At 38.1% G+C, this 25,255-nt stretch overlaps 3 protein-coding genes across 7 annotated transcripts; 2 read left to right on the forward strand and 1 right to left on the reverse strand.

Moving 5' to 3' along the window:
• The first annotated feature begins 875 nt into the window (after positions 1-875).
• On the forward strand, positions 876-4,357 carry LOC116035334 (fucolectin-1-like). 2 transcript variants are annotated; one of them, XM_031278363.2, is made up of 6 exons: positions 876-1,002; positions 1,188-1,226; positions 1,566-1,592; positions 1,736-2,021; positions 2,163-2,305; positions 2,871-4,357. In XM_031278363.2, exons 2-6 carry the CDS (start codon positions 1,193-1,195, stop codon positions 3,215-3,217), a joined length of 837 nt encoding a protein of 278 aa, XP_031134223.1. In that variant the 5' UTR covers positions 876-1,002; positions 1,188-1,192; the 3' UTR covers positions 3,218-4,357. The 2 variants fall into 2 exon arrangements, with proteins under 2 accessions (XP_031134223.1, XP_031134221.1); XM_031278361.2 differs by having other exon boundaries at positions 877-1,011.
• A 594-nt stretch (positions 4,358-4,951) lies between these two features.
• On the forward strand, positions 4,952-11,817 carry zgc:101716 (uncharacterized protein LOC492784 homolog). 2 transcript variants are annotated; one of them, XM_036006560.1, is made up of 8 exons: positions 4,952-5,214; positions 5,839-5,940; positions 6,719-6,862; positions 7,505-7,700; positions 7,865-7,988; positions 8,392-8,524; positions 11,061-11,218; positions 11,308-11,817. In XM_036006560.1, exons 1-8 carry the CDS (start codon positions 5,110-5,112, stop codon positions 11,348-11,350), a joined length of 1,005 nt encoding a protein of 334 aa, XP_035862453.1. In that variant the 5' UTR covers positions 4,952-5,109; the 3' UTR covers positions 11,351-11,817. The 2 variants fall into 2 exon arrangements, with proteins under 2 accessions (XP_035862453.1, XP_031134220.2); XM_031278360.2 differs by having other exon boundaries at positions 11,061-11,817.
• A 3,624-nt stretch (positions 11,818-15,441) lies between these two features.
• On the reverse strand, positions 15,442-24,413 carry LOC116035270 (protein FAM83A). Of its 3 annotated transcripts, XR_004898637.1 has the most exons (7): positions 23,936-24,412; positions 23,646-23,783; positions 23,312-23,430; positions 22,930-23,097; positions 20,001-20,125; positions 17,978-19,688; positions 15,442-15,603 (listed from the first exon to the last, which is right to left on the reverse strand). XR_004898637.1 is itself a non-coding variant. In XM_036006656.1 (6 exons), exons 1-6 carry the CDS (start codon positions 24,228-24,230, stop codon positions 18,272-18,274), a joined length of 2,259 nt encoding a protein of 752 aa, XP_035862549.1. In that variant the 5' UTR covers positions 24,231-24,413; the 3' UTR covers positions 17,884-18,271. The 3 variants fall into 3 exon arrangements, 2 of the variants coding, with proteins under 2 accessions (XP_035862549.1, XP_031134134.1); XM_036006656.1 differs by lacking the exon at positions 15,442-15,603 and having other exon boundaries at positions 17,884-19,688; positions 23,939-24,413; XM_031278274.2 differs by lacking the exon at positions 15,442-15,603 and having other exon boundaries at positions 17,884-19,688.
• Between the last annotated feature and the right edge of the window lie 842 nt (positions 24,414-25,255).

The following is a 25,255-nucleotide window of genomic DNA, read 5'->3' on the forward strand; positions in this document are numbered from 1 at the left end:
TTAAAAACTGAGAGAGTATCTTTCATAAACTTTGATTAAACATGATATGTATGTGCGCTCGCCTCCGGAGGCTTCCTTTAGAAAGCTAACAATTTCTTTTGCAGTCCCTGCAAACATCAGCTTGTAGCTGCCAGCTGTGAGGCAGACGATATGTGCAATCTTAATTTAAAGCCCCAGCTTTTATTGAGGCTTGATTTCTAGCTTGATTTAAAAGAGTTATATTTTATACTTGTTTGAGGACAAAACCCAATAAAGATTATAATTAAAAAAAAAAATTCGATCAAAAGATGTGCACTTGTGAGCAACATTTTGCATGTTTTGCTTTGAATAAATGTGAAATGAAGCAGTCTGGACTAAATACAGATGCCGAGAACAAACTACTGCATAGTGTCCCATTAAAACTAGGACCCTAGGGTCAGTCACCATTTGTTACTTTTAAATCGCTGTAGCTACTTATTAATCATTTGAGGAATTTATCATCACAGTTGATAGTATTAACAGTGTTTTAAATAAACCATCAGTGATTCAGTGCCAGCTGTAGAAAAAGTTGTTACTATTTTTTTGTTCTTAGAGTCCATCAAAAGTCCATCTGTTGAAAAGTAACATGTAACTGACAATCACATTTATTTTGTGGCAAGCTTTACACAGATGTAGGGGGAATAGATTTGTATATATTTGGGTCGAACTCCAAACTTCTCTGTTAAAGCAAATGCAAATAATATCAAGGGACTGCAGAGGTGTTTGCATGTATTGGAACACTCATGCACATCCACAAAGCGCCTTGCAGTCCAGATATCTTGACAGATTTGAATATTTCCTTGAGGTGCTTTGACTAGGGAAATAGCTGGAATCTGAGTGACAACCAGGAGAGATAGCGTTGCTTGGGGTTAGTGTATTTTCATATAGGCAGCATTCAAGGAAAGGAGATAAGTAGAAATACAGCTGTAGCTGGGAGAGGGCATCAATTTACCATCATTGTGGAGAGAGATAAAGGCTGACAAGGTGAGGAAGGTTAGTACAACATAGATTGTTTTTCAATTTTTGTAATGTTAAAGAGTCCTTACAAAGTATTTTCTTAGATGTAGAGACGTGTGCAATTGAAAGGAAATTGAAAGCTTTATTTCACTTGTACAGAACATTTAACTTGTCCTTGGTCAACTGATGTTGCTGTGTTTTCTCCTCCACAGTAAAGATGCTGTGGACTCTATTGATCGTTTCTCTGATTGGTAAGTACTGTAGCTCGCTTTATTCACATCCATGTCAGTGACTTTTTAAATAATTGACATACAGAATGAGATGTCCACAAAAATGTGAATCATGGATAAAGTGATGAAATAGTTCACTGTGTTTTACTGTAAATTGCTCTACACTCCTGAAAGAAGCACACAACTTGAGGAGAGGATTTGACTTGTATGCCATGCAGGCCATTACGTATTTATTGAAGTATGGGTGTTCTGTGCTTACTGCTGTATTACCAAGCAATGATATCATAGCTGCCAGTAACTTGACATGACTAAAATATATTTTATAAATAGGGAACAGGAATTCTTTTTCACATTCCACAGGAAGTGCACACTTGGAAAAAAAAACAGGTAGGACTAAATGCATTTTTACACCTCAGTTTCATTTCTCTCAAGTCATGTAAAAAAAAAATATAAACATATTTCTATGCTAAATATGTAAGGGCCAATATTTTGAAGTGAATTTTATATATTTTTTCTCTTTTCATTTGCAGCTCGCTGCCAAATAGAAGACATAACACGTAATGGGACAACATCTCAGTCAACAAACTATACAAATGGCGTTACCACCTATACGGCTGACAGAGCTATTGATGGGGATCTGGAAAAATGTGCTGACACACTGGAACTGAACAACTCCTGGTGGAGAATTGACCTGCTCGGTGTCTACAGAATTTCTAACATCACTATCTACAACCTAGACCAAGTCAATACTGATATGAGCGGTGCTCAGATCTACATTGGGAACTCTCGTCAGAACAACGGCACCGCCAACCCATTGTAATACCTTTGTGTTACTTTGTTTAATTTCACAATTTCAGGCTTCGGCTTGTCCAGTATTTGCTTTTTTAGATAGGTTGTGCATATAGGCTAATGTTGTCTCCCCCTCTTACTGTATGTTCATCTTGTTCTCTCTTCCAGGCGTACAACCATCCAAAACTTCAAGAAAAACCATTTCAATTACTATTTATTTAATACAACAGTGTCGGGGCGCTACATCACGGTGTTCTTATCGGAAAAAACTCTAATTCTGTGTGAAGTGATGATCTTCGGCATAATAAAAGGTAAGCTACATAAAAGTTCTCCTCAAAGTGAGTTGCTTAGAGATGAGGTAATACTTTCCTGGAATGTGAACAAAGGTCATTATTAAAGAACACATAGTATTATGACAAACAGCAGGCTAAGCAAAAACCCACACTAATATTTTAGTACATTAAAGATTTGCAAAACTATGGCCTACTATGAAGAATTTAAATTGACATGCTGTATGCATCAGGGAAAAGGCTCTAATTTTTCTGGATTATTTTTCAAGTGAAGTGATGGCCACAGGACTCAAGGTTTGATACATAGTGTCTCGAGAAACTTACAGGCTATGCTGCAATTTATAAATGACATCACATGGGCTAATTTTTGTGTTGCACATTTCTGTTTTTTTCTCAGATGTTCAGTTTCTCGGAAATCTTTCCATTTCATTTATTTATGCATTCTATTTTTCTCTAATTTGCCCTTTGTTTTATATTCCAAAATTTAAGAAGAGTAAGCGTTGGAGTGAATAAGAGAATAAGAGCCATCATAGAAGACATATTGGTTTCTAAAGTGAATGACTCCCTGATGTTTTCTCCCCTCTAGAATCAAGCTTTGAGCTGGTCAAAGAGAAGAAGACGTGGGTAGATGCCCTGTACTACTGCAGGGACAACGGCATGGACCTGGCTTCCATTGTTGACGAAGACACTCAGGTCTGGGCTGAGTTGGAGGCCCGGAAGGCCGACACTCCTTTTGTGTGGCTGGGCCTTCGCTACACCTGCACCCTCAACTTCTGGTTCTGGGTCGATGATCAGCACTTAGAATTCAATCGCTGGGCTCCAAATAGTAAGATAGAAGAGTGTGACATGAGTGTTGCCATGGACAGAAAAGAGGACCATCTCTGGTACAGCAAGCTTGACAACGAGACGTTTAATTTCATCTGTGCAAAGTAGCCCACATGTGAGAAATTAATGTTTTGCTTTTCTCAGTCCCTCTTTTTCATTTGATCGCGTGTCAGTGGGGACATTGTTGTGCTGTGACAAATTCTCCTCTGATGTGCTGTAGGTGATGGGTTCAGGCCCACTGCAGCAGCTTTCCACATAAAAGTGATGGAATGATGCCGAGAGCATCTCCACTCTCACCTGAAGTGTAAATATGGCTTACAACAGGGGCGTTTCTAGATGTTACATACCAGACAAAGGGCCTGTTTGCATGTGTTCTCCCTCTTGTTTTTCTTTCTCTTCCCCACTCTGTTTTGACGTGTGTACTGTGCTAACTGTGTATTTTAACATCATTTTGGACCATCATTGTATGGGAAACACTGAATTATATAACTAGAAAGAAACCAACAATTCTTACTTTAATGTTGAGCCACAGGGCCATTACTACAAAGGTGAGGTAGTAGTACAAATGAAATCGGATATGTATATATAGATAAGCAGACATTTCCAATAAGCAGTATCAATAACTTTGGAAAATTAGAGATTTATGCGATTTTGACTATTTTCTAAAAATGGCTCAGAATGTTTTTCTGAATGATCTAGGCATCTACATTCTGGGTTTAGTTTCACAATGCTGTGATATTTCTAGAGCAGAACTCCTTAGCTCACAGTAGATTAACACAGACTTTTTTTTTTTTTTTAACAAATATTTTTTAGGGGTGCCGGCATCAAGTTTACGGGTACTTCAGCACCCTTAAAAAAGGGTTAAAATCGCCCCTGGCTTACAACAAAACATATATATATATATATTTAGTAACTGTTTATTTATTAGTTTCACTCTGTATTTTAGGCCATGCATGCACTGACTTTGTAGATGTCTGGAATATGTTTAAAGTTGAAGTTTGAAGTTGTGTCAATGTATCCATTTGAATTCATGATACCGTAATATAATTATTATATGATAGATTACTAATTTCCACTGTTATAATATGTAAGAATGTTTTTTTGGTGGAAGAAATCATTTTAGATGTCTCAAATATACAAAAATGACGAAAAAAATGCATTGCAATTTACATTGTATAGGCCTACATTTTATGTGGCCACATATATTTGCATATACCTTTGTTGATATAAAACATTTGCAGCCTTCAATAGGTATTTGGATTGGATTAATTTACTGTATATTATTTCAGCTGAATGCACAGGAAATATATGAATATTATTAGGCTATTTAATGTATACCTGTTAATAATATATCATATATCAGTTAACCTTTTTAGTGCACTATGAAGATGCAAACTTGCCTTTCACACTATTTGTTTTTAGGATGTCAGTGTCAGTTAAAATAAAAGTTCAGATGAATTTGAACAATTCATTCTCGTTACGCTGATGTGTGCTGCATGCCCGTTTTCATCATCTGCCGGTGTTGTGCCAAGTTCTGCATCCCTGCCGAGAATTGCATCCACACGGTAAATTAATTTTAAGTCTACTGTTTAAAAACTATATATACTTCTTTGCCATGTTCATCAATGATGATAAATGATCTGAAATCTCTAATTTTAGAACGTTTAGGGTCATCAATTTTTGATTAGACTCAGTAGTAGTAGTATTTACTTGCTGCCTGTGAGGTGGATGCAATTTTCGGCAGCGAATGAGTGTTTGGATAGGATATGAGGCAGATAGTATTGATACTGCCCGAGTGGATGCGGAAAAACTCGGCACAACACCGGAACCTTTCTGCCCGGAACTATAAACCCTGGACACTGTTGTTAGTTGAGCACTTTACAGTTAAGGACTGCGTAACCATGAGGGTGTAAACAAACATGAACTACAGCTAGCTGTTTTATTGACATGCGTAACGTTACCTGCTGAAATTGGGGAATTAATCGTATTTTTGGGTCCGGATGGAGATATTTGGAAGCACGTTTGACGATTCGGTGTTTTTGGAGGCGAGAGACCGAGTCTCTGTGGCTCTGTCGTCTTATAACGCCAAACTATGTAAACCAGAGGTGAGTCTGTTCAGCATAGCTAAACTTCACCGGGTAATGTTACATGCGGTACCAAGTTGTGTGTAGCGATGATACTGAACATGGATGAAGTGGCACTGTCTTGAAGGCTTTATGACGGGGGAAAAGCGATAAATAAAAAGCTGCTAGCAAGCAAGCTAAGGTTAAGTTGAATCGGTCGTTCCAACAACATGCATGAACAGTTGGGCTTACGTGCAGTTTAGTGTCCCAAATTATTTTCCAAAAACTGAGTGTCCCAAATGATGAGGGTCTTATTTGAGACAGGTTAAGTTTAGGGGTAGGGTAGGGTAGCACAGGTGGTTTAGCAGGTTCATAACTAATTAAGGACATTGTATGGGGAATTTAGGATACTAAACTGCACGTATACCTTCTATCAAACATGGGGCGTGCAAAGACAAAAAAAATTAAGAAATAAATTAAACCAAACTATAAATCGCATGTAACACACGGTGTTCTGCATACATTTTAAGACAGACAACACAACGTTTTTTTTATTTTTTATATTGCTTTACATTCTATTTGTGGCACTGTACATGTCAATAATGCATTGTGCATGCAGTTTTTTTTTTAAATTGTCATCTTTCCCCCTGTTGTTTGTCTCTGCAGTGGTTCTGTGAGAGCACTGCTCTGGACACAGATGATCCTTTGGAGAAGCAGAAAGTCTTTAAGTTTAGAGGTGACTTGGCTGTGAGACAGGGAAACCATCAGGTATATTATCCCTAATTTCAAATGCTTGTTAATGACCATTGTGACTCATCAGTTATGACATTTGACATTCTACCAGTGAAATTGGTTACAACAAATAGTGGAATCTCTTTAGTGTCCTTCAGAAATGTACATTTTATCAGCTTGTCCATAGGGACTATTATGCAGCACTGTTATTTTTTTGGGCTTTTCCGCCTTTAATTGATAGGACAGCTAGGTGAAAGGGGAGAGAGAGGGGGAAGACATGCAGAAAATCGCCACTGGTCGGATTCGAACCCTGGACCTCTGCGTCGAGGCATAAACCTCTCAGTATATGTGCGCCTGCTCTACCCACTGAACCAACCCGGCCACGTTGTTGGCCAGTATTTGAATGTTTCTGTAAAGCTGCTGCAGAGATAACATCAGACAGGACTTTGTTACATCATTTATTCTTGTAATGTACACATTAACAAATTATATCCAACAGGACACACAACAACATTATCAGACAACATAAAAACGACTTGTGAAAAACATTTAGCCACATTGCACCAAAACTCTTGAATAAGATAAAACCAGGTTGAATTGCTAGAGTATTAAATACAGCTGTAATGTGGACAACAATAAGTTTGTTGTTTAAGTACATTTACAGTAATAGTACCAACATAAGCTGCTTGGGACAAATAAAACACTGGGTTTGCCTCATAACGTGCCAACCTTTTTTCTTGCTCATTCATACCACTCTCCATTGTCCACTATGAGGTGTGTGATGTTGTGTTGGGGGATGGTGTGGTGGGTATAGAAAGCCTTGGATGCATACAGTAGCTGCCTGGAGTGGGTTGCTGACAACAACCTGACTATCAGAAGAGATGTGCTGGAAGGAATGGCCCGATGCTGCACCAGACTGGGACAGAGAGAAAGGGCGCTGGACTTAGCTGACTTACTGGTAATTCTTCAAAACTTGTTCTGCCTTTCCTGCTTTTACTTACTGGAACTGGAACAGCCTGCTGTCATTGTGAAAATCTCATATATATATATTTATATATATATATAAATCCCAAATGACTACATTGACAGTTTGATTTGATTATTTTTATTTAAACAATGTTTATGTTTGTTCCTACTGTCATGATGAAAAACTGTTAGTATAGAAAGCCATTAGTATATAGTAACTAGCTGTTGTACCGTATATATAGTTTGTGTATTATATGTTACAATACACAATAAGGATAGTATTAATGATCGTTTCTTAAAGTATAGCATAGTTTTGGTGGGGGAAAAGATTTCTTCTTACCCTTCAGGTAGCAATTGCTTTTTATTCACAGTATGTTAGTTATTTGTTTTTTACTTCAGCTTTATGAGCTAATAAAGATAAATGTGTTGGATGCTTTTATGAGCCCCTGAGTACAAGGCATGTAACATGAATAAAGCTACAGGTAATTTAAATGTTCTCTGTGATAGATAAACTAGCCGAAGAAGCAAGTCAAATTTTGTAGTCTACTTAAATTTCAGTAAGAAATCAGTCTGAAAGCTTTGGCTTAGAAAATGGCCAGAAATCAGTCGTAATGTATAGATGATGTTTCTCCAGAGCAAAGAAGCCTCCAACACCTGTCACCTGATCAGCCTCCTGCTGCTCAAAGTCAGCATCTACCAGCATTTTGGAGACGTACGATTAAAGATGACGTCTCTGCAGCAGCTGTGTAGCATGCTGCCCTTCAACCCCTGGCACTGGTACAGCCTGGGACAGACGTGTCTGCAGCTGCTGGAGAGTGACAGAACCACCGGTAGGATAGAGTTATCTTCCTTTCTTGAGAGACAGTTATACAGGAAAAATGGTTTGATGGATGAATGCTCCTGCTCTTTTCTTTTTTTTTTGCAAGTTGTTGTTTGATGAACAAATGATTTGTCTTCATGGCCTGATGTGAGCTGTCATATTTGCCTTTATTAGGTTTGTGTTCCCCACAGAGCTTTGAATCAGTAGAAGAACAGCGTGAGGAACAACAGGAAGAGGCATCAGAGCTGGATGAGGACAGAATCTGGCTGAAAGCGTGCACCTGTTTCATTAGGACGAGGTACAGCATAGCGATTGTAATCCCTATGCCTCATATACTTTACACACAAAAACACACACAGCACACAAAATATCAGCCAATTTTGCTACATATGTGACATATTGTAATAGTTGAAAGCCACTGGAAAGAGCAGCTGGCCCAGATGTTGTGTAAACTTCTTGAAGGAAAGGAGCTTTTAGGTTTAAAAAAAATCTAACCAAGAAATCTACAGCTTTTAAAATACCTAATTTTAACCAGTGGTCTTGTCCAGATAATCTGCAAAACATTAGTTATGTAGTTTGTACTAAGGCACTCTGTAATACCACAGTTGGATGTGTGCTCAAATTAGAGATTTTCTCTGAGTATTTATAAAGAGTTTAAATTATAAATCATAGTGTCTGAATGTCTCTTCTGTCTCCCTCAGACTCCTGTTGAGAATCCTTCGACAGCAGCAGTCCTCCTTTGTGCTGCAGCGCACTGAAAGCACCCTCCAGACGACAGACGAGGTGTTACAGAGGCTGAATCCCAAAGAAACCACCCTGCAGGCTCTCACTGAGGTGAAGACGCGCTCCTGGTTTATAGTTTATACAAAAATATAAAAACGAGGAATAAAAAAATCATCTTTTGGAAATTGATCTTAATGCCTTAATTAAAAAAATAGGAAAAATCCAACCTTTAAGGACACAAATTTTCTTTGTAAATGAATAATAATAATAATAATACATGTTCTTCCTTAAAATACAGGGGGCATAAGTATACACACCCTTATGTTAAATTCCCATAGAGGCAGGCTGATTTTTATTTTTAAAGGCCAGTTACAGTGAGGAAAATAAGTATTTGAACACCCTGCTATTTTGCAAGTTCTCCCACTTAGAAATCATGGAGGGGTCTGAAATTGTCATCGTAGGTGCATGTCCACTGTGAGAGACATAATCTAAAAAAAAAAAATCCAGAAATCACAATATATGATTTTTTAACTATTTATTTGTATGATACAGCTGCAAATAAGTATTTGAACACCTGTCTATCAGCTAGAATTCTGACCCTCAAAGACCTGTTAGTCTGACTTTAAAATGTCCACCTCCACTCCATTTATTATCCTAAATTAGATGCACCTGTTTGAGGTCGTTAGCTGCATAAAGACACCTGTCCACCCCATACAATCAGTAAGAATCCAACTACTAACATGGCCAAGACCAAAGAGCTGTCCAAAGACACTAGAGACAAAATTGTACACCTCCACAAGGCTGGAAAGGGCTACGGGGAAATTGCCAAGCAGCTTGGTGAAAAAAGGTCCACTGTTGGAGCAATCATTAGAAAATGGAAGAAGCTAAACATGACTGTCAATCTCCCTCGGACTGGGGCTCCATGCAAGATCTCACCTCGTGGGGTCTCAATGATCCTAAGAAAGGTGACAAATCAGCCCAGAACTACACGGGAGGAGCTGGTCAATGACCTGAAAAGAGCTGGGACCACCGTTTCCAAGGTTACTGTTGGTAATACACTAAGACGTCATGGTTTGAAATCATGCATGGCACGGAAGGTTCCCCTGCTTAAACCAGCACATGTCAAGGCCCGTCTTAAGTTTGCCAATGACCATTTGGATGATCCAGAGGAGTCATGGGAGAAAGTCATGTGGTCAGATGAGACCAAAATAGAACTTTTTGGTCATAATTCCACTAACCGTGTTTGGAGGAAGAAGAATGATGAGTACCATCCCAAGAACACCATCCCTACTGTGAAGCATGGGGGTGGTAGCATCATGCTTTGGGGGTGTTTTTCTGCACATGGGACAGGGCGACTGCACTGTATTAAGGAGAGGATGACCGGGGCCATGTATTGCGAGATTTTGGGGAACAACCTCCTTCCCTCAGTTAGAGCATTGAAGATGGGTCGAGGCTGGGTCTTCCAACATGACAATGACCCGAAGCACACAGCCATGATAACCAAGGAGTGGCTCTGTAAGAAGCATATCAAGGTTCTGGCGTGGCCTAGCCAGTCTCCAGACCTAAACCCAATAGAGAATCTTTGGAGGGAGCTCAAACTCCGTGTTTCTCAGCGACAGCCCAGAAACCTGACTGATCTAGAGAAGATCTGTGTGGAGGAGTGGGCCAAAATCCCTCCTGCAGTGTGTGCAAACCTGGTGAAAAACTACAGGAAACGTTTGACCTCTGTAATTGCAAACAAAGGCTGCTGTACCAAATATTAACATTGATTTTTCTCAGGTGTTCAAATACTTATTTGCAGCTGTATCATACAAATAAATAGTTAAAAAATCATACATTGTGATTTCTGGATTTTTTTTTTTTTAGATTATGTCTCTCATAGTGGACATGCACCTACGATGACAATTTCAGACCCCTCCATGATTTCTAAGTGGGCGAACTTGCAAAATAGCAGGGTGTTCAAATACTTATTTTCCTCACTGTATTTCATGGATCCAGGATACTATGCATCCTGATAAAGTTCCCTTGGTCTTTGGAATTAAAATAGCCCCACATCATCACATACCCTTCATCATACCTAGAGATTGGCATGGGGTACTTTCCATAAGATCATCTCTCAATGCTAATCAAACCAGCTATTAGGCTAACCATGCCAATCTCTAGGTATGGTGAAGTGTATGTGATGATGTGGGGTAATTTTAATTCCAAAGGCCAAGGGAACTTTATCAGGATGCATAGTATCCTGGATCCATGAAATAACTGGCCTTTAAAAATAAACATCTGCCTGCCTCTATGGGAATTTAACATAGGGGTGTACTTACTTATGCCCCCTGTATTTTAAGGAAGAACATTTATTTATTCACGATACATTATTCATTCACAAAGAAAATTGGTGTCCTTAAAGGTTGATTTTTTTCCTATCTTTTTAATTAAGGCATTAAGATCAATTTCCAAAAGATGATTTATTTATTCCTATTTTTAGTCAACTTTAGCATGGGTTCATAAACTTATGAGCACCACTGTACATGCTGTGTCATGCCTTAATTTCAGGCAGGTTAGGGTTAGCCTTGGTTTGGGTTAAGTTAAAGTCAGTGGATAGTTTTTACACAGTAACGCACTTTGAGTTTCTCTCTGTTTGATCTCCCAGGTGGTGTCAGAGGACCTGATCCCAGAGAAGATGAGGGAGGACTACCAGGATGGGGAGAGTCTGGCCAGTGTGTGTCTGCAGAGTTTCAAGGGGCGCTGGTGGAACAAGATCTTAATGACTGGGGTGCTAGAGACTGATGGCTGTCAACATCAGACACAGACAGACACTGAGTCCTGATGCTCCAGAGATGCATGTTTGCAGAGAAGTTGGCAGACAGGGAGGGAATGAAGAACATGCTGAAGGTCCCGTCACTGTACAGACCCCATCAAAGAGCAAAAGACACTGACTGACTGAATGAACTGAAAGCCAGGTCCTGAAACAGAAGTAGACATTATTGATATAATATCAAGTCCACATACATGTGGAAATACACAAATAGAAGTCAAAAGTCAACTTTAAATTCTGTCAATCTCAAAAGTACCACAAAAAAAACAATGTTCAAAAGAATAAATCACACTCTTAAAATATCACAGAATTCTTCATCTTCACCTCTTCACTTAATTCAAGCACAAGGAGAACTGCATAGTGAATGTTAATCCGACAGTATCAAACAAACCAGCCATACATAGACCCACTAATGTTTCATCCACTTCATACTGTGTGTAATATCATTTATGGCAGTGATTCTGTTCTACATTGAGACAGGAATCAAAGTGAAAAATTGTTTGAATGTTCTGCCCAAAATGTCACTAATGCCTTAACATGTTCATATCTTAAGAATGATTAAAATAAAAATGTGTTGTTTTTGTTTCTGAAATATCCTCAAACATTTTGTGCAGAAGCAACCCAAACGGGCTGAAAACAAATGATGGGTTAGCAGACATTTTCACGTCATAGCAGGAAAAGCATATTATCATTATTAGCTCCATAGGTGTATCTATCATAGTCATAGTATGGTGTGTAGAATAAAGTCATAGTATAGTATGTCGTAAAAAAGTGATAAAAAAAGTCATAAGATAGAATGTCCAAAAAGTATAGAATGTCGAACAAAGTCATAACAGTCAAAGTATAGTATGTTAAATAAAATGATGAAAAGGTCATAGTATGGTATTTCAAAAAAGTCATAGTATAGTATATCAAAAAAGTCATAAAGAAGTCATAAGATGGTGTGTACAAAAAGTCATAGTATAGTATGTCGAAAGAGTGATACAAATTAATAGTATAGTATGTCGGAAAAAGTGACGAGTCATAGTATAGCATGTCGAAAAAAGTGATAAAAAAGGCATAGTATAGTATGTCTAAAAAGTCATAGTATAGTTAATCGAAAAAAGTCATAGTATAGAATGAGGAAAAAAGTATCAAAAAGTCATTGTATCTCGAAAAAGTCATAAGAAAAGTCAGTTTATGTAAAAAAAAAGTTGTATAGTATGTCGAAAACAAAGTCATGAAAGTCATAGTATAGTATGTTAAATAAAATTATAAAAAAGTCATAGTATAGTATGTCGAAAAAAGTCATAGTCAAAAAAAGTGATAAAAAAGTCAAATACTAGTATGTAAAAAAAGTGATAAGTGATAGTATAGTATGTTGAAAATAGTCATAGTATAGTATGTTGAAAAAACATATACTCATGGTATAGGATGTCAAAAAAGGTGATTAAAAAAGTCAAAGTATGTCGAAAAAAGTAATAGAAAATTCATAGTATATCATGTACAAAAAAGTGATAAAACAAAGTCTTAGTATAGTATGTCGAAAAAGTCATAAAAGTCATAATATGTCAAAAAAAGTGATAAAAAAGTCATAGTATAGTATGTTGAAAAAAAGTCATAAAAAGTCATAGCATAGCAGGTCAAAAAAAGTCATGGTATAGCATGTCGAAAAAAGTCATAGTATAGCATGTCGAAAAAAAACATAGTATAGCATGTCGAAAAAAGTTATAAAAAAGTCATAGTATAGCATGTTGAAAAAAGTGATGAAAAAGTAATTAGTATAGTATGTTGAAAAAAGTGATTAGAAAGTCATAGTATAGCATGTCAAAAAAACTCATGGTATAGGATGTTGAAAAAAGTGATAGAAAAGTCAGAGTTTAGCATGTCAAAAAAAGTGATAAAAAAGTCGCAGTATAGCATGTCGAAAAAAGTCATAGTGTAGCATGTCGAAAAAAGTGATCAAAAAGTCATAGTATAGCATGTCGGAAAAAATTATAAAAATGTCAGTATAGTATGTCAAACAAAGTTATAAAAAGGGTTGGTATAGCATGTTGAAAAAGTGAAAAAAAAGTCATAGTATAGCATGTCGAAAAAAGTGATAAAAAAAGGTATAGTATGTTGAAAAATCCATGGTATAGTATGTCAAAAAAAGTCAAAAAGTCATAGTATAGTATGTTGAAAAAAGTGATAAGAAAGTCATAGCAGAGTTTGTCGAATAAAGTGATAAAAAGGTCATAGTATAGCAGGTCAAAAAATATATGTCATGTCATGGTATAGTATGTCGAAAAAAAATGATAAAGTAATAGTATAGAATGTCAAAATATGTGATAAAAAAGTCATAGTATAGCATGTCAAAAAGTGATAAAGTCATAGTATAGCATGTCCAAAAAAGTAATAAAAAAGTTGTAATATATGTTAAAAAAAAGTAATAAAAAAAACATAGTATAGCATGTCAAAAAAAGTCATAAAAAAGTCATAGTGTAGTATGTTGAAAAAAGTGATTAGAAAGTCATAGTATAGCATGTCGAAAAAAGTCATAGTATAGCATGTCGAAAAAATTCATAAAAATGTCAAAGTATATGTCGAAAAAAGTGATAAAAAAGTCATAGTATAGCATGGCAAAAAAAACAGTATAGCATGTTGAAAAAAGTGATCAAGTCATAGTATAGCATGTCGAAAAAAGTCATATAGCATGTCAAAAGAAAACAGCATAGCATGTTGAAAAAAGTCATAGTATAGCATGTCGAAAAAAGTTATAAAAAAGTCATAGTATAGCATGCCAAAGTGATAGTCATAGAAAAGTCATAGAATAGTGTATCAAAACAAGTCATAGTATAGTCTGTGGAAAAAACTGATAAAAAAGTCATAGTATTAGTAAGTTGAAAAGTCATAAAAAAGTCATAGTATAGCATGTCGAAAAAAGTGATAAAAAAGTTATAGTATAGTACAGCATGTCATAAAAAGTGATAAAAAGTCATAGTAGAGCACGGCAAAAAAGTGATAGTATAGCATTTCGAAAAAAGTGATAAAAAATTCATAGTATAGCATTTTGTGGGAAAAAAGTCATAGTATAGTATGTCGAAAAATGTTGATAAAAGTAATTAAAAAAAAGCCATTGTATAGTATAGAATGTTGAAAAGAGTGATTCAAATTCATAGTATAGAATGTTGAAAAAAAAGCAAGGCAAGGCAAGGCAGCTTTATTTGTATAGCACATACATGCAACAGGGCAATTCAAAGTGCTTTACAGGAAACATTAAAGAGCAGTTTAAAATAATTAAAAATATAAAAAACAGATAAAATACGAGAATAGAAGTTACAGTGCAGTATAAGAAATAAACAATTATTTAAAGAAAGGCAGCATCAAGTATATATATATAAAAGGAAGGTCTTCAGCCTTGATTTAAAAAAACTGAGAGTTGCAGCAGACCTGCAGTTTTCTGGGAGTTTGTTTCAGATATGTGGTGCATAAAGGAGTTTGTTTCAGATATGTGGTGCGTAAAAACTCGAAACGTCGGAAAAAATCTTTAAAAAGTCAGAGTATAGTATATCGAAAAAGTCATAGGATAGAATATCAAAAATAGTCATAATATACAGTAGTACATCGAAAAAAGTGATAAAAAGGTCATAGTATAGTACGTTGAATGAAGTGATAAAAAAGTCATAGTATAGTATGTATAAAAAAAGTCATAAAAAGTCATATTATAGTAATCCGAAAAGAGTCATATACTGAAAAAAAATCATAGTATAGTATGTCAAAGAAAGTCTGGAAGAACATGCAAACTAAGTCTAAGTCACGCAATACACACCCATTATAAACGCAGAAAAAGCCTGAAAGAAGCAATTAACAGTGATAACACAAACACTGTAAAAGCTATTAAGAAGCTGAATCATAATGTAATAGCTGAAGGTTGAAGTTTTGTGAACAGTTTAAAGTTTGAATGAAGTCTATAGGTGAAAATATGTTGGAAAAATAGCATTTCGAAGTGGAAGAAGCCTGAGGAAGGCCATTATGTGAGAAATTGTATACAAGCATAAATGTCCTTAAAGAGCTGAACATTTTGATATTTGAATGTTTTTTGTAGGTGAAAGTATGCAGAAGTATTAGGCCACTAAAAACATATGGAAGATGAAGCGGAATAATAATAAAAAAGCTTCGGACAACAATACTGTAAATGCTGCTGAATCAGCATTCACACAATGAATGAAAATGAAATAATGAACAGTTGTACCAAGAGCAGTTGGTAAGGGGAGACTTTATTTTCTTCTTTTACATGGGTAATATAACGCCCCCATACATGTTACACCCACACAGGTGTTTTCCCTTACAGTAATGACCTCATTAGACCTCACACAGTGCTTAACTGATGTCTCCCTCACTGTTTGTCGTGTTGTATCTGATATTATACTATATTATATATATATATATATATATATATATATATAATACTGGTTTAGTGACATCACACGATCACTTTTATTCACATTTATACGATCACTATGACAATTTTTTCTCTTTTAACAGCTTTTCTAAACTCTTAACACACCAACATACCTACAACACACAATTGGCAAAACAGTTCATTTCATTCTCAAAATCATACATTGTAAACTAAACTCCAACACTGATTTTCAAAATACAATAATTCACTAACACAATAAACTGTCTACCAAAACAATGCAAACATGTCTCAAAATCAAATAATTCTTCCAAAACACTAAGACATGTTCTCTTCCAACAGGAACATTTAGTTAATCATAGCACAATGTCATACAAAACACTAACAACACATTACAGAAATTGTTTTGTTGGGTTTAGTAAATACATGCATTTTGTTTCTTTTGCTGCAGAAATTCAATACCGAAAATTAATGACCCATCTCAGAGTAGCTTTATAGAATGTACGGTCTATGAAAAAAAGAAGACAGAGACAGAATTGTCCTAGTACTCGTCTTCCTCTCACTCGTGCAGGTATTTTCCTCCTTTCTTTATGTTCATCTATACTGTCAAATAGAACCTCTTTTATGTACTACTATATGGTCATGCGATTGAAAGAACCTCAACACCCGAGTGTGTTTCCTAGATGTCAATCATCTGTGATCGATCTATTTGCATAACTTCAATCAGCTGTTTCTAAGTAGCAATGGAACAAAATCCAATTTAATTTACAATATGAACAGCTGCTCACTTTGACTTTAGCCTTTAAGGTAAGTTTAGAACATGTTGCTATCTGTCCTGACATACAGAGTGAGTGTAATGTATGTATAGCATGTGTAAATTTGGCAGTAAAGATCCATTGTTTTGGTCTTGGTGGAGCTTGTGTGTAAAAGAAGTTCAAGCATTTTAAATTTGTGTTAACTGTATGCATTTTGTGTCAAAGCAACAAGAAATGTGCTACATTTTTTTCCGATTGCTATGACAATTTTTTCAATACTTTTAACAACTTTCCTAAACTCTTAACGCACCAACACACCTACAACACACAATTGGCAAAACAGTTCATTTCATGCTCAAAATCACACATTGAAAACTAAACTCTAACACTAATTTTGAAAATACAATAATTCACTAACACAATACACTGTCTACCAAAACAATGCAAACATGTCTCAAAATCAAATAATTCTTCCAAAACACTAACACATGTTCTCTTCCAACAGGAACATTTAGTCAATCACTGCACAATGTCATACAAAACACTAATATCAGATGGAATTACAGAAACTGCATTATTTCATATGTGTCAGGTTTGCCCTTATATAATAGACAATAGTATATTGTATTGATCATAGATTGTTTTTTGCACTGCAGTTTATCTTGAAGCCTCTCTACATTTTTGTTTTGTTGGGTTTAGTAAATGCACGCATTTTGTTTATTTTGCTGCAGAAATTCAATATGAAATGAAAACAAAATGAATGACCCATCTCAGAGTAGCTTTATAGAATGTACGGTTTACTATATGAAAAAAAGAAGACAGAGACAGAATTGTCCTGGTACTTGTCTTCCTCTCACTCGTGCAGCAATTTTTCTTACTTTATTTGTGTTCATCTTTATTGTTCCTTTTCCACACAAAATCAGCCCAAATAGGTCCTCTTTTACTGTATGTACTACAATAACATATGGTCATGCGATTGACTAAACCTCAACACCTGAGTGTGTTTCCTAGATGGGAATCAGCTGTGATTGATCTATTTGCCTATGCAAATAGATCAATCACAGCTGTTTCTCAGTAGCAATGGAATAAAATGGAGGGGGTATATTTGTGTTTATTTGTGCACATGCATATGTGTTCACTTTCACTTTAGCCTATACATTAGGTTTAGAACATGATGTTATCTGTTCTGACATACAGAGTGAAAGCATTTGCAAATTAGTCAGTAAAAATCCATCCAAAAAAGTTCAAGCATTTTAAATTTAACTGTATGCATTTTGTGTCAAAGCAACAAGAAATGTGTTAAATGTATAGCCTACACAGGCGGATGTTGTGCTAACTATGTTAAGAGTTTAGGAAAGTTGTTAAAAGTATTGAAAAAATTGTCATAGTGATCGGGAAAAAAATGTAATTGTATAGCCTACACAGACGGATGTTGTGCTAACTGTGTGAAGAGTTTAGGAAAGTTGTTACAAATTTTGAAAAAATTGTCATAGCAATTGTAAAAAACTGTAACCTCAGCAGAGGTCTAATCAGCTAATAACTGAAAACACTGTGTGGGTTTGCAGGGCTTTTGAATAGGAACACAACAAAGTCAACCGAATATTCTGTTAAAAAACTATCACATTTTTGACACAATTGTATAGGCTTTTAGGGTTTAAAAACATTTACTAAGCAAAAATTAAATCTTTTTTTTTTAAGAATTTTTTTTTTTTTAAATGCTACACACAAATCACACAAAGGTTGATGCTCTAAAAATAGTTCACACATCAGTCTTAACACATAATTCTGTAGACAAAATACACTCATTTAATATAATTTCATATATTTTTTAAACAGTAAAATAGATTTCATATGTTTTAAACAGTAGAATATACTTTAAAGATCAACTTGTATCTGTCTGTATATTTCTGTCAGGGCTTGGTTATGTTTGGATTAAGGCCTGCTAATTGTCTGTCAGCCGTGCTCTGGCTCCTTCCTACCGATGTATTCATGCTGCTATGAAACGGCCTCCAACCCACCTGTCCGTCCGTTTGCTGTCCCGTCCCGTAGTTGGTGCTGAAGGAGCTGAGGCGAGCCACAGGTCTGGGTCTTTCAGTGCGACTCTGGCTCATCCAGTTTAGTCTTGGAGGGGGCCTCGCCTGCTGTGAAGTGTGGGGCTGTAGATGTTGTGTGGCTCCTGTACCTGGTAAGAACAGCTTGGAGTCTGACTGGAGCTGAGGTTTAAGATGAGCTCCCAGGGCTGATGATGCTGACTTTGAACCTGAAGCCTCTGTGGTTTGGTGCAACTGGAGGGAGGGTTGGTGATGCTTCTGGGGGTGATCTTGCCTCCTTGTTCCTAGAGAGGACACTTTAGTTTGTAGCCCAGATGTGTGTCCCCTCGGGTGGGTTAAAGGAAGCCACAGGTCTGTCTTTGCTTGTTTTTGCTGTAATGTGGAAGGAGGCAGGACTTTGGGATTAGCAGATAGAAAGTCAGCCTTTGGTTTAAAGTTAAGTAAGTAGTTCCATTGTCGTCTTTGTGTGTCTAGACCTGGAGCAATCCCAGAATGCTCTGTCAATCTGTTCCTATTCCTTTGGTGAAAGAAAAGACCTTCAGTACCCACATAATGGTGCTCGAGATTAATCCTGAAAGTTGGTTGATAGCTGACAATCCTGTGCTGATCATATGTAGGGGAAGCAGTGTATAGAGGGTTTGACTCTTGAGCCCTCGCATTCTTCTCAGCTGTAGTGGCGATGAAGTGGTGAGACTGAACATTTGAGACATGGGGCTGACTGAGAGGGTTTGAGTGACTCTGGATCTGGGGTTGATTCTTCTCCAGAAACTCTACATGTGTTTGTGCTCCAAGTTGTGTGCAGACAGCTCCTATTGTATGCTCTCCCACAGATACACTCTGCAGTGCCCCTGGTTGAATAAGGGGTTTTAGGCACAATTGTGGAGGTTTTTCATGCATTTGTGTACCAGCGCTTGCTCTGTGTAGAGGTTGGGGCTTACCCTTGCTGCACTCCAATTCTGCACTCTGTGAATTGGATAAAACCGGCATTTTTGCTTTTGTTTGAGTGTCTTCTTGACCATCTTCCTTCTGAGCCCTGGGGCATATTGTTTTGGTCGGGCTCGGTTTTGACTTACTGGGATCATTGTAAGTGCTTTCAGCTGCATGTAATGTGGTGTAAAGAGGGAGAGTGTGAGGCACTGTGATAAAAGTATCAAAGCCGGGGATTGGTTTGGAGCTGGAATGTAGCCTGAGGAATTCCTGATGGAAAGGTGTGACTGCGCTGCCCTTTACAAGAACAGCAAGACCACGATGGGTCTGCCAGGACAGCCAGGAGAAACTGAAGAGAAACCACACGCGCACACACACACACACACACACACACACACACACACACACACACACACACGCACACACACACACACACACACACACACACACACATTAATGGTAGAGCAGAAAACTAAAAAGGAAAGAGACAAAGGTAAAGTGGACACAGACTGAACATGCAAATCTAGACTTAGAAGAACACAAACTTTTTTTTCCTTTATTATTATTATTATTTATAAAAAAAATTGCTATTTGAATGTGTTCAAGTGAGTGTGTGTGTATGTGTGTGTGTGTGTGTGTGTGTGTGTGTGTGTGTGTGTACCTGTATGAGCCAGTCAACACCTCAGTCCAGTCAGAGATGATAAAACTCTCAGCAATCTGACCAGTCAGCTTCCTGCCTGTCTTGGCACAGTAGGTCTGTCCATCCACACTGTGTACTGACAGTTTCTATTCACACACTCACACACACACACGCACACGCGCACGCACGCATGCATGCACGCACACACACACACACACACACACACACACACACACACACACACACACACACACACACACACACACAGCAATTCTTAATCAATTATTCAATGTATCATTTGTTAGTTTTTCACTCCAGGAAGCAGGGGAAAAAGCACATTTTCCAAGGCAGTGAGAAGTTGAGGTGTTTTGATAGTTTGGTAAATTGGTACATTCATAAAAAGTCAATTATCTTCATCACCCAGTGTAGTTAAACTTTCGATGTTTGCATATTAAAGCAGCCATATTATGCTCATTTTCAGGTTCATATTGTATTTTAAGGTTGTACCAGAATAGGTTTACATGGTTTAATTTTCAAAAAACACCATATTTTTGTTGTACTGCACCGCTCTCTCTCACTGCTGCAGATCCTCTTTTCAGCTGGTCTCTGTTTTAGCTACAGAGTGAGACCTTTTCTTCTTCTTCTTCTGTACTATCTTTGATTGCACTCGCACATGTGCAGTAGCTCAGATGTAGATCATGTTAGCTAGCTAGCTCCATAGACAGTAAAAGAAAGGCTGTTTATACAACTTCGGTCAGTTACAAGGCAGGATTAGCTGGGAGACTTCTAAATGAGGGCACACATGTAAGTAGTTCTTTTGTAGATTATGGTGAACTTGTGTGTGTTGTAGCAGTGCTTTGCTATTGAGAACGAGGTAGCATGCTAGCGTTAGCATGCTAGCGTTAGCATTAGCGTTAGCATTAGCGTTAGCATGCTAACGCTACGAGCTAATGGTTGCGGTTAGCCTGCTCGTTTCGGCTTGTGACGTCACAAGCCGTGCTGATTTTGAACAGCTCACCCAGAGACTGAAGGCAGGACACATTCAGAAACTGTATCTCACTCTAAACAGCATGGATGGATTTTTTTCAAAGTTTGTATATGTGTGGAAGCACCAGAGACACAAAAGAACACCCCAAATCCCAGAAAAAGTGATTTTTTCATAATATGGGCACTTTAAGTAGCTGGTGATCGCAGCAGCAAATTAAAGATTTCTAAAGATAAAAAAAAAAATAATATATGAATATGTTTTATACAGAGCACCACCACGATAGTATTGAAGAAATACAACTGCAATGTAATTTAAAGGTCACATCAGTGCATCACAGTCATTTACATTTTAACAACAACAGTAGCAGCGCTGTATTCTCAAAAAATCCCCTGCTTTTCCTAGCAGACTCTGACGCCTATGCTGAATATCAAAGGTCAGCTTGGGAAAGAGAGCTAAAAAACAACCAAAGAGACCAAAGAAAACAGCAGCATGTCCATCATGTGCAGTCTGGCTATGTTGCTTTCCATGTGCAGTATCATGTGTCCAGTGTTTGCATCTAACAGGAAGTCAGATAATCTGCGCTGTGTGCTGCTGTGGCTCGTTGGTTAGTAGAGGTGGAGGAGGGTTAGTTACTAAAAATGACACTAATGAAGATGGATGGAGGGATCTTGCTGACGTCACATCCATCCCTCTATCCATGAGAGAGTTCTATATGCCATGGAACTCTTCTCCATCTTCTCGGAATCTTACAGGACAGCATCGATTTCTACCCTCTGGAAGACATCTAACATTATACCGGTACCCAAGAAACCCCGCCCATCTGAACCTAACCATTACTGGCCTGTTGCACTCACTCCCATAGCAATGAAATGCCTGGAGAACTTTAGCTCCACCTTTAACACGATTCAACGGCACCAGATGATCCACTGGGTCCATAACTTCCTGAGTGACCGGCCACAGGCTGTAAGAATTGGAACTGTCCCTTCACCAACCATTATCAACAATACCGGAGCCCCTCAAGGCTGTGTTCTCAGTCCCTAGTCACCCTGTAACAAATGTCTGCATCAGCCCCTCACCCACCACCACATACTATAATTATTCAGATGACACTGCCATACTGGGTCTACTCAATGACAACATCTCCATTACAGCCTATCAACACTCCATCTCTCATTTCATACAGTGGTGCACTGACAACTACCTCAATTTGAATATAGGGAAAACAAAATAACTGGTCTTTAACGCACCGAACACTGGACTGTTTCCTGTCTTCATCCATAACAAGACAGTAGAACAAGTCAATAAATTCACATACCTTGGACTCACTTTAGACAATCAACACGTTACCGATATCCACATACGATCTTAGCAGAGATTACATTGTCATCCGTAAACTCAGAGCACTTTCTGTTGCCACACACCTCCTGTTGTTACTTTACAAAAGCATAATCCAACCCACCCTGCTGTACTGTTAGCCCTGTTTCTACAGCATGCTCACCATTTCTAACAAAAACAAACTCACCAAGAACACACTTCGCCTTCAAAATAATCAGCTCCCCTTTACCCAAGATCTCAGACCTGAAAGATGGAGCCATCACACGCCTTGCTCTCACCATTGTCAATGACACCAATCACCCTGTATATCCACACTTCAGACTGCTGCCATCTGGCCGCAGATACAGGACTCTGAGGTGTAGAAGGACTCGCTTTGGCAGAAGTTTTGTTGCTTCTGCCATTGCACTGCTGAACAAACTATCTCGCTGACTTTGTATAGATCCGGTGTCGCAGTTGTAAATGTGGTTGTTTCTATGTGTCTATATACCTGTTGATGTATTTTTCCGTGTATATTACAAACAAATCTCCCTCATGGGACAATAAAAATCTCTCTAGCTATACCACCAAACAGAATGCAGCAAGGCTCAGACAGGCAGGGGGTGGAAAGAGGAAGATGAACAGACTCACAGGAAAGTTTTTGCTGTTGAGTTTGAGTTCCTGCCACATGCTCACAAACAGGTTCAGGTGGAGATGATCCAGCAGCAGATAAACAGACACATTCCTCTTCCTGCTCGCCTCGAGAAGATCACAGAGCAGCTCTACGTCACTGAAGCTGTCCATCACTATGGCCAGGGCCTAAACACACACACACACACACACACACACACACACACACACGTCTAAAGATGTCAATCACTATAGCAAATACATGCACAGACACATATCACCCACTGTGTATCTGACTTTTCAGCACACAAGATCCAGTACTAACATTTTCTATCATCCCTCACATGTACAGGCAAACATGTTCCTTTTTTCACATAAGGAAACACGCACACAACACACACACCATTCCAGCGTTTCTGATGAACTCTCTGACCAGGTCTTTCATGCTGGCTGCCCTGTTGTCAAACTGAAAATAAACCTCAACATCTGGCTTATCCAGGGCAGGGTCAGTCTGCTTTACATCTGGAAGGGACAAAAACATAATCAGAGACGGCAGCAAATGAGAATGGATACTGATTTAACATATAAGTACAATGGGCTGACACACTAAAGTCTCTGCAGGATTTTAAATACCAAGAGTTAAAACACCAGATTTTTTTTTTTTACTAGTAGCAGAGTAATAGTAGTTTTTTTTGGAAATGACTTGCTTCCATAAAAGTTTTCTACCCCTGTAATACCTTTTTGGCTGCTCAGGTCCAAACCTGCCAAAATGGGATCACTGTCTGTGGACACTGCAGGACATTGTGTGGCAGACTGGGATCCAGTAGACAAACTGTCAAAGTCTGTGTCACTTTCATCAGATGCACCAGGATCAGCTGTGTAATGCAAAAAGCGATGAAAAAGTAATAAGACCAGCTATTTTTTAATCCAATGAATCAATCTGATGGTTATCTTATGTTTTCAAACACAACAGGCTGCAAAGAGTAGTGTGAAAAGGATACATCACAATGTAAGAACAAACACTTACAACCTGTGTTTCCATCCCTCCCATTTTCCAGGATGTAAATCTTCTCCAGCTGTGACAGAAAGTCCACTTCTCCTTCTGCGTTCAACACCTCGTGGTATCCCTCTAAGCCGCGGCTGAGCAGGGAGTCCACTGCCAGCCGGGCGCTCTCGTTATGGCTCAGGTCCAACGCCGGTCTGTTGGCTATCAAGTCATAGCAAGAGGGGGAAGGGATGCGGAGGTCTTGAACCCGTCGCCTCACCTTCCCCAGGGGTTTTGATCTCCAGTACCAAGGCGCTGACGCACTGCTGTCATCCATGGATGGTGGACTTAAATGCAAGTCTTTTTTTAGTGTAGTTTGGTAAAATGTAGAATTATCTTATCTGACAGTTAGAAGAACCACAAGCAGGTCCATGTTGCATCTGTGCATGATCGTCAAAGCGTGGATGAGAGTTGCCTGCATGTCTCTGACATTCGTGAATGAACTACTGGTTGAAGCACACTTGAGAGGTAAATGGCAAATGGTAGAACCGCCCCTGCTTAGGGCAATACTGTTTCACAGTAATAAGTGATGACAGGTGACAGCTGAGAGCAAAAGACATGCAATATAGAACAAAAGAATGTAGCTGTGGTGGAAATTCCAGCTTACCTCAGGTCTCCTTCAGGTCAGTGTCCAATATAACAGCAGTAGATCATAACCTGTCTGCGGCAGAGCAGTAGTTCGACTACAGGTCTCCATAGATGACGGGAGACGTAACAGCTGTATGATAAGACAGTACTGGCTCAAATGCTACAATCCCACCCAGGTCAGAAGAGAAAGTTCACACATAACACATACTCACAATTGTATGCACACACCAATAGGCTCTACTGCAGTATGGTCAAGCTGACATTGTTACGGTAAGAATGTGTGTTTACAGCCCCCGCAATATCTCTGTTTACATTTATGGTTTAGCTAAACTTTTAAGTAGGGTTTAAGTATGCCTTCAGGAAGAGATATTTCAGATTTGGGATGGGACTACACAACAAACAAGTTCATTGATGCTTCTGTGTGAGTCATCAATGTCTCCTGAACCTTCTTCATGTATGCAAAGTCAAGCTGCTGCTGAGTTTCTTCATAACAACTCAGCGTCAATGAACAGGATTCCAAAATAAACTAAAGATCTGGTAAATTGCTATAAAAAAAGGCCGCTAATAGACAGCGGATTATTTTTCTGGGCCATTTTATGGTTGAGTGCAGCACAAAGAGTAGTGAGATTATATCTTTAACAGGATGATGTTCTAAAGTGGCTGAGAAATGCCATTTTGATATAAGTCAATACTCAACGAATGTGTTTTGTCCTT

The sequence above is a fragment of the Sander lucioperca genome, chromosome 10, assembly GCF_008315115.2.
Source record: "Sander lucioperca isolate FBNREF2018 chromosome 10, SLUC_FBN_1.2, whole genome shotgun sequence".
Lineage (NCBI taxonomy): Eukaryota > Metazoa > Chordata > Actinopteri > Perciformes > Percidae > Sander > Sander lucioperca.